We start from the raw sequence: 9,263 nt of genomic DNA on the forward strand, positions 1-9,263 counted from the left end.
ATACAAACCCATAACAATATCAAGAGGACGGGGTTTCAGTTTCTCAGTTGGTGTGTGCGTTGTCGACAGGCTGAAGAAACCACACATCTTTTTTGGTCTTGTGAAGTGTTTCGAGAACTGTTTTCTATAACTTGGAGGGCTCTATCAGTTGTTGTGCAGGAGGGCTGCTTTGCGTTAGATCTTATCCTCGGCTCTGCTATAATTAGACTCGAAAAGAAGTGCAGGACTATTTGGAGAGTTTGGTTATTTACAGTGTGGTGGTTCATATGGATGGCCAGAAATGATGCTACTTTTCGGGATGTCCCGTTCAACCTTAACCATTTGACTCATAGGGTCTTGGCTGATGTGTATGTTGTCTTATACATATATCTCAAAGACCTGCCTCTACCTCCAACTGATCCTCATCTACATGTCTATGGTCCTTGATGAGTTTTTTGTTTTTGTGTAAATGGTGTTTTCATGTTTTGCTGTTGTGTTTGTGCTTGTGGGACTCAACACTTTGTTGAGTTTCACTTTTAAGTAATGTTGATCGCTGCTTTTCGTCTCTCTCTCTCTCTCTTTATATATATATATATATATATATATATATATATATATATATATATATATATATATATGACAAAGCACCCTCATCCAGAACCAGGTCATTTGATGCGGAATCACCAACAACCAAGCCCTTAAGGAGCCCACCAGTTAAAGGCGCATAACTCTGGTAGCTGTTGGGGGATAATGAAAATAAATAAACCCAATGTAAATCGCGTGTTTCTAGGGAAGCAGATCAGGTCATGCTGAAAATGAGCGTTTTTGCTCATGCTGACATCGTCGCCATCTGATTTGCATTTTAAAAATCTCAAAAGTCAACAAAACCACGTGGCATTCATCCAAAATGCAAACAGACGGCCACGATGTCCGAATGAGCAAAAACGCTCATTTTCAGCATGACCTGATCTGCTTCCTGTTTCTAGTGGGCATCCTACATTTTACTGGCTATTCTTAAAAGATAATAGTATTCAATGCTATTCCTACTCTAATACAACAATGATAATAACAATAATCATCATGATATATAATACTAATGACGAGGTTGATGACAAGTGATGACGAGTATTATGACATAACAACCCACTGGGGTACAATTGTGGACCTTATCTCTCATACCAACCCACTCAATGTGAGCTTTGCAGAAGGTCTGGGAGTAGACAAGTGATTGATTATAATATTTAAAGTGTAAATTGATAAAGCCACTTTGATGTTAAACCTAGAAATATGACCTTGTAAGAGCCACGAGCAGCGTCATATGCTATACTATATGGACTTGCAGAACTTTTGCTACTGAAAATAACGTTTATCTTAGCCTTTCAAAAAAAAAGAAAATAACGTTTTTTAGGTCACACTGAGGCCAACCCCAAGCCCTTCCCACCAAACACTCGTACAAATCATGCATTGATTTTTGTAGGGAAGGGTCCAAAAAGCAGCATTCTCAGACACATAAGCTGGCTGATTGATACATGTAGACTCACTAGTGGCTATCCATGTGCCAATTTATACGTGGGTTCCAGTCTTCCCTGAAAAACAAAGTTCCATACAACTTTTGTTTAGTTGGTGATGTCATTTACTCATATAATCTACAGCATCTTAAGTAAAACGTGTTTGGGTAGTGGGATGCTTGACCCCAGTCCACAGCTTTTCAAAATTCTTTGGAATTGGTGGGGTCCTTGTTTGGTAAACAACCTTCTAGGAAGCCACATTTTTCTTCCTTGGCCATCATGAGATATGAGTCACCAACCACTACAAATACAAGAGGAAAACAACCAATATTCTCACTCAACGTACCCACAATTAGTCTATTTGCAGATATGGTGAGCCAAAACGACTCTCCTCCTCCTCCTGCAGCCCAACTATCAGCACAAAAGGTGAGAAAATAATTCCTCAACTGCATGTTCATCACTAGTATTAGCTTAGGATTATGGGTTTATTGTGTTTATGAAAAAATGGTACATTCGTGCAGGTCGTATACTCGGATGAAGAATTGGTGGACCAAACTACATCCCGCCATGGCAGATGGTGGTACGCTGCCTTTCACTATGTCACTGCCGTGGTTGGTGCCGGGGTTCTCAGCTTGCCTTACGCCATGTCGTACTTTGGTTGGTAAGTAAACTCGTGTCATTACTTAGTTTAAGTGACATAGTGGCCTTGCCTGAGATTCAGCCTCTTGTAACATCAATTCATCAAACTATGTCATCACTAATGCAATTTTGCCATGATGCGTTTGCAATTTCTGAACTTGCATGCAATAGAAATAATGATTACAACAATGATAGCAGTTGGGACTTCCTATTCTTAGTAACTATTCATTCAAAATGATTTCCAAACACAAGTATATATGCCCAAGGAGAATGGTACTTTCTAAAGTGGGATATATATATATATATATATATATATAGAGAGAGAGAGAGAGAGAGAAACTGCCCCAGGTGCAGAGACCTAGCCATGCTGTCTCAGCAATGCTGTACTTAAGGTCGCCATCCTGTCAGCCTAAAACTTTGAGGGCTTACCCCTCGACCCTAGAGAGTCACCAAGCTTTGGCTTACACAGAGGGCGACCCCCATGAGATTTGAACCTAGACAACAGTCTACGCCCCATCCCGCTACGCCAAACCCCTTGAGCCATTTGCTTTCAAAAGCTGCTGCGTCAGCTGAACTTCATAGTGTACATGCTTATATGCACACAAAAAGCAAGAAAGTATGTACATTACTAACTTTTGGGGCAAATGTACTAAAGCACTCTTGTTCTTATTATTATTGAATTTCCATATGCTTTAAAGAAGTAACGTTTTAGATGGTTGTTACTAGTTAACTATAGCAAAGTAATAAAATGATTTGCACAGCATTGATTTGGCAAATTACATACACACACATTATATGGGTAATCGATATACAGGCACCTAAAATTATAGCGATTTATGTTTAGCCACCTCTAACTTTTAAGAGATTGATTATGGCAAATACTTTTACCATCTGAGATTACTTACTTTCCATTAACTGTGGCAACAAAAAAGGGGGACCTACAAAAGTGACATTCAATCATTCAAAACAGTTAAATTGCCAATTTTAAGAGTTAACACAGTTTGGTGAATTAAAGTTACTCAGAGGGAAACTAACTATCTAAGCAAATTCTTAATTCAAAAGTAAGGTGCATATCTCAAATATTTGAAACTTGAGGTGGCAAAACTAAATTTTACACACACACATATATATATAGGGAAATGGAAACCTACAAAATACAAATCCTACTAAATGAAACGTGGTAGATTTTCCATATTTTTTTTTTAATTCTGACCCCATAGATATGTTCAGCACGATCAATTTACTAGAAATCAATACTTGAATCATGCATTTTGGATGAAAAAATGGTATTTAGAGCTTCAAAAATTTATAAAAATTATAAGCTGTTGAATTTTGAAACCTTATAAAAACCTATCCATGCATCAGAATCAAATGTTCCAAGAAGTGATTCCTATAAAAACAAGCATAGGTCAGAATTTAGAAAAAATACCAAAAAATTATGAAAATCCAATAGCATGTTTCATTTAGTAGGTTTTGTATTGTGTAGGTTTTCACATATATATATATATATATATATATATATATATATATATATATATATATATATATATATATATATATATATATATATATATATATATATATATATATATATATATATGTGTGTGTGTGTGTGTGTGTGTGCACGCGCGCACGCAAGCACAAAATCTTGAGTGATTTATAAGTGGTTAATTAATTAGTTCATTTTTTTTTAGGGGACCAGGAGTTATAGTGTTGTTATTGTCATGGGCGATCACCATGTTCACACTGTGGGAACTGATACAGCTCCACGAAGATTTGCCCGAAAGGCGTTTTGATCGATACCACGAGCTGGGACAGTACGCATTGGGCCCCAAGCTGGGACTGTGGGTCGTCTTGCCTCAGCAATTGATTGTTCAAGTGGGGTGTAACATCGTGTACATGGTCACCGGAGGGAAGTCCCTCATGAAATTTGCAGAGATCGTCTGTTCGAACTGCAAACAGTTTAGGCAGTCATATTGGATATGCATCTTTGGAGCAATCAATGTCTTCCTCTCTCAGCTCCCAAATTTTGATTCTGTTGCTGGAGTGTCCCTAGCAGCAGCGATCATGTCCCTCAGGTAAATGAACTACATATGTGCGTGTGGGGGGCTGGTAGACTTTTGGTACCAATGAATACAAATCAACTATTTTTTTCAAGTGTTGATTTTTTTTTTTATATCCTGTTTACAGATTTATCATTGTTCATTTACTAAAGACCATGCTTTGGAACAAATCAATTTAACAAAACATTTTGATTTTTATTTCATCAAGTTTTAATGCGTGCAATATTAAATGTTGATTGCTCTAAAGCATACCTAAACATGGAAAACACCTAATTCAATACATGCTTTTGCTAAGTAAAGCAAACACCCAAAGCTTTGTTTCACTTTTCTTTAGTTTTATTTTATTTTATTTAATCTGAGCATACAAATGTCTTGATATGTTGGGGACTGGCTTTGGGATCATCCGGTTCCAACATGGAAGCAGTTTTTTTAAGATTTGAAAATCAATGGTCCATAAAATCTTAAATTTCAAAAATTAAAATATTTGTAATTTTTTTGTTCAAAAACATGAACCAAGGACCCGTTCCTAACAAATTGGCCATGCCAGTCACATACGTATGACCGAAGGGCAAAAAGCAATCTCTCTCTCTCTCTCTCTCTCTCTCTCTCTCTCTCTCTCTCTCACACACACACACACACACACACACACACACAGACACACACACACACAACGGTGACTAAGGGAGTGTTTGTTACACTCCCACCCAAGGAAAGCTATTTACCCTTGAATTGAAAGGGACACTTAGTTGGAAAATGCTTCCCCATGCAGGGAGGTGTGAACTCATTTTGACAGGAAAGCTACTTTTTCACATTTATTATGTGGGTCCTACTACATATTTCTCACCCATATGTTTATTTTGTTAAGAAAAGAGGACATCTTTCTTATGAAAGAGGGTATGTTTCACGGGAAAGAGTATGAAACAAACACCCCCTAAAAAAGTTGTCCGCATCTATGTTCTTGGTCATTGTGGTCATCAAGACTAAGGGCTTATTCTCTCTCTTAATTGCTTTAATTGATGCAGCTACTCCACCTTATCATGGGTGACATGCCTAGCCAGGGGACCAATACCCAACGTGAGCTATGCCTACAAAAGGACTACCCCAACCGACGCCACGTTCAGGGTGTTCAGTTCGCTAGGGCAGATAGCCTTTGCATATGCAGGCCATGGGGTTGTCCTGGAAATCCAGGCAACCATCCCCTCAACCCCACAGAAGCCATCAAAGGTACCCATGTGGAGGGGCACAGTGGTCGCCTACATCATCACTGCCTTCTGCTACTTCCCCACTGCACTCATTGGCTACTGGGCCTTTGGACAGGACGTAGATGACAACATCCTCATGTCCCTTAGACGCCCGCAGTGGCTGGTTGCTGCTGCAAATATGATGGTAGTCATTCATGTTATGGGAAGTTACCAGGTGAGGCCAATTGCTATTAATATTTGATAGACATTCTTATCTTGCATGAACATTATTTCTATTGGTTGTGTTTTGTTACTGTCTAACAATAAGCAAAGAAAAATGAAAGAAAAAATATAAAGCAAGAATGGTTGTTGGTAAATTTACTGAAAAATGACCAACTGGACTCAGCTTGTCTGGTAGGAGCAGCTATTGTACGTCACCTTTGTTGGGACGTGGCAGGTTCAAAACCCAATGGTATACTTGTATAACTGGTAGGGGTCTGCCTAACCCCAGCTTGCCTTTCAAAAAAATGAATTATTGAAAAATGACTAGACATTTTCTTATTCAAGGAATAAAATGCTACGTCACAAATATCACCTGTATTTTGAACATATCATGATTTATTGTGTTTTTTAAAAAATGCAATATTTTCAAAATACTAACAACTTTGAAAGTATCACATATTTATTACAATATTAAAGCAAGAAAACAACTTTTTGCAAAGTTATATATATATATTTATTTATTTTGAATTATATTTTTTATCCAAACCCTCTCTGATCGAAAAACAGACCACCTAAAAGACCCATCCCCGGCTAGGCAAATTTCAGGTGGGGCCTACAACCACCCTGCCTTACATGGCCCACCTTCGAAATCTATGAACACATCGGTATACCAGCGGGGTTTGATTCACCCTATACCACTAGAGTTCTTAAAATATCCTTTTTTTTTTCCTTCTACTTTTGCAAGTCTGCTAGAACTCGAAATATAATTAGTTCTTAATAACTTTAAACTGAATTTATCATGAAAAAATTATGAAGCTTCAGCATTTTTCCCGAACTAAATTTTCCTACCATAGGAAAAAGAACAACCATGGAAAGAGATCATCCTGTCCAATTTTCATATGATAAAGAAATAGTGAAAAGCTTATTCCATTGTTTCAGGTCTTTGCCATGCCAGTGTTTGACATGATTGAGACAGTCCTAGAGAAAAAGTTAGGCTTCTCAAAAACTGTCACGTTGCGTGCCATAGCTCGCACCACCTATGTTGGTGAGTGTTTTCTTTCATTATTAATTTTTTCAAGAAAGGAAAATATTTTTTTTTTATGAAGAGGAACCCTCGCTGAAGCCAGAAAAACCCTGGTTGGGGCCTCACGATCACTCTGCTTTACGTGACCCGCCTCTGAAAGCTACGGACACACTCGTGAGCCAGCAGAGATTGAAAAGAAAGAGAAGTATATGAGGGCGTGTTTGCTAACATCTTAGGTAAATCAACTTGAGAAAGTGTAAGGATCCCCTTCCCATGAAAAGAGGCACAGAGTTGGGTGACTCCTTTTCTCAAAAAAGTTGAAGGCACGTACATTTTAATAAGCCTACACTTTTTCAAGTTTGCAAGCACCTTTTTTTTTTAAAGAAAAGTTTGCAAGCACTTGAGAAAGTGGCTGGATTGAGCATCCTTCTGCTTTGAAAACCTGAGAAAATAGACTTTCTCAGGTGCTTATGAACATGATCTGAGTGACTTCTCACTGTTGGTGGTGGTTCTTCAGCTTTCACTTTGCTTGTCGCCGTCGCATTTCCATTCTTTGGCGACCTGTTGGGCTTCTTTGGAGGATTTGCCTTTGCACCCAATTCATTCTTTGTAAGTATAACAATTTATTAAGATGTTATCTTTTTATTTTTTTATTTATAACCCCAAGAAATCGCACCCGTCATGAAGACCTAGTCACGCTGAGTTAGCCTGTCATACCTATGGTCATCGTGCCCACGGCTAAAACTTCGAGGCTAGGACCTCCACACCCAGGGATTAAGATGCTGAAAATAAATGCAACCTATTTCTTCTTTTTCAAAGTGTGTATATATATATATATATATATATATATATATATATATTCTAAAAGTACTTTAATTTTGATGGATATATTCTAAAAGTACTTTAATTTTGATGTAGCTTCCATGCATAATCTGGTTAGCAATCAAGAAGCCAAGAAGATTCAGCCTCTTATGGTTGGTGAACTGGGTAAGCACACAAACCCATCGACCTTGGACTCATGGGAACCCAAACAAGAAAGGCTGGTTGGGTCTAAACTCTAAAGACTAGTAATGATCAAGTTGAGATTTTGTTGGCAGGGCTGCATCTTGCTGGGCTTGATGATCACGTTCGCCTCTACCATGGGCGGTTTGAGAAACATCATAGTTGATTCATCTACCTACAGCTTTTTTGGATGACAGATATGCCCCTGAAACCGGCACTTCTCTTCCGAGTTGCCCTCCAACCCAAGCAGCAAAAGAGGAAGGATCCCATGATATCTTAATTTAGAGAGGGCATTTATGTCATTTTGCAAAAGTTTAGAAGTCTTCTTATGAATGCTTGTGATTTGTGGTTTTTTTTTTTTTATCTTTGGCAAGCAAGGGAGATCGCTGGAGTGGAGTTCCAAAAAAAAATCCTATCCTACAACATATGATATAAGATGCTACTTGGATCCTAGCTATCCAACTGATACATCAAGACAGTTCTGAATTGCAAGTGAGAATGTGTACTGATCCTAGACGTTTGGTTGGATGGCCTAGGATCGATGTCATGTTCCCCTAACTGATCCTATTTGATTATGCATTTGGATCTTACTTTAAGATCTACATAAAATGTAATATTAAAACACTGCTGGGAGGTCCAACCAATTACCCAATCTAATTTCACCTCCCCCACTCCACCACCCCCGAAAAGGAACCTTTAGAGATGGCAACTGATTGGATCTTGGTTGCATACATTGATGAATTTTGGTGAGCCAAGGCTCAGGTTTTAAGGTTTAGGTGGGTTGGGTTAGGTTTGCGTTAAGTTAAGGATAAGCTTAGGTATGACTTTAACGGGGTTAAAAAAAAATAGTTTCTCCTAAAATGCAATACAATAAATGCTTAAAAGTTAGGAGGTGACTAAGGACACATCAAGGAACCTTGGGTTAAATTTTAAGGTTCAGGGAATTCGGGGTGGTAGAGATCAAATTCTTAAAAATTATGTGTTTGTTCGAAGACTGAATTCTGTTCAATTTCTGACAGATCTTGAGAGAGTGAATAATTTCTCTAAGAATAAAATTCAGAAAATTACAAAAAATAAAGTTAGTCTGGAAACAAGTTACATAAGGTCTGATTAAAACTTGGGAGTCTAGGTCGATATGATTTGAGATTTAAAAATATACAAAGTTAGAACACAAGTTTGAGTCAAGTCTATTTTTGGACTAGGATTTGGGTAGAATAGACCTTGGTGTCTAAATTAATTCTTTTAAACATAAAAGAATTATGACATGATATTTTGTGGGTACATTAAGGACATGTAGGAGTAAGTGAAGTTAATTTTGTAGGTCTAGACTAGATACAGATTGGGAGAAATGTTATTTTTAAGTTGGGTTAATTTCAACAAATCATAATAACAGAATGTTGATTTTAGGATGAGGTTTAGGAAATATTAGGCATGAGAGAGTCATAAGAATTTGGTTTCAGGGACTGACATGGTTTAGGGAATATGTCCTAAGGCTGAAAGAGGGTACAGTCCGTCCAGAGAAGCTCAGAAACCACGTTTGGTGTAGGATTGGTCTGAGTCCACCAATGAGTTGATGCAGTCCACATGATCTTTACGTAGAATTGATTCTATGTAGTACTTAGGCAATTCCAGAGCGTGAAGGGTT

General features: G+C 37.9%; 1 protein-coding gene across 1 annotated transcript; it reads left to right on the forward strand.

Annotated features, from left to right (window-relative positions):
• The first annotated feature begins 1,075 nt into the window (after window positions 1-1,075).
• LOC149816200 (lysine histidine transporter-like 6) lies at window positions 1,076-7,836 on the forward strand. The gene is made up of 9 exons (XM_089988069.1): window positions 1,076-1,187; window positions 1,855-1,913; window positions 2,009-2,148; window positions 3,821-4,204; window positions 5,212-5,605; window positions 6,532-6,637; window positions 7,134-7,225; window positions 7,535-7,603; window positions 7,714-7,836. The coding sequence occupies exons 1-9, from the start codon at window positions 1,076-1,078 to the stop codon at window positions 7,810-7,812; spliced, it is 1,455 nt and encodes a 484-aa protein (XP_089844195.1). The 3' UTR covers window positions 7,813-7,836.
• Window positions 7,837-9,263: the final 1,427 nt, after the last annotated feature.

The sequence above is a fragment of the Nuphar pumila genome, chromosome 14 (assembly GCF_984573655.1).
Source record: "Nuphar pumila chromosome 14, dmNupPumi1.hap1.1, whole genome shotgun sequence".
NCBI classification, from domain to species: Eukaryota; Viridiplantae; Streptophyta; class Magnoliopsida; order Nymphaeales; family Nymphaeaceae; genus Nuphar; species Nuphar pumila.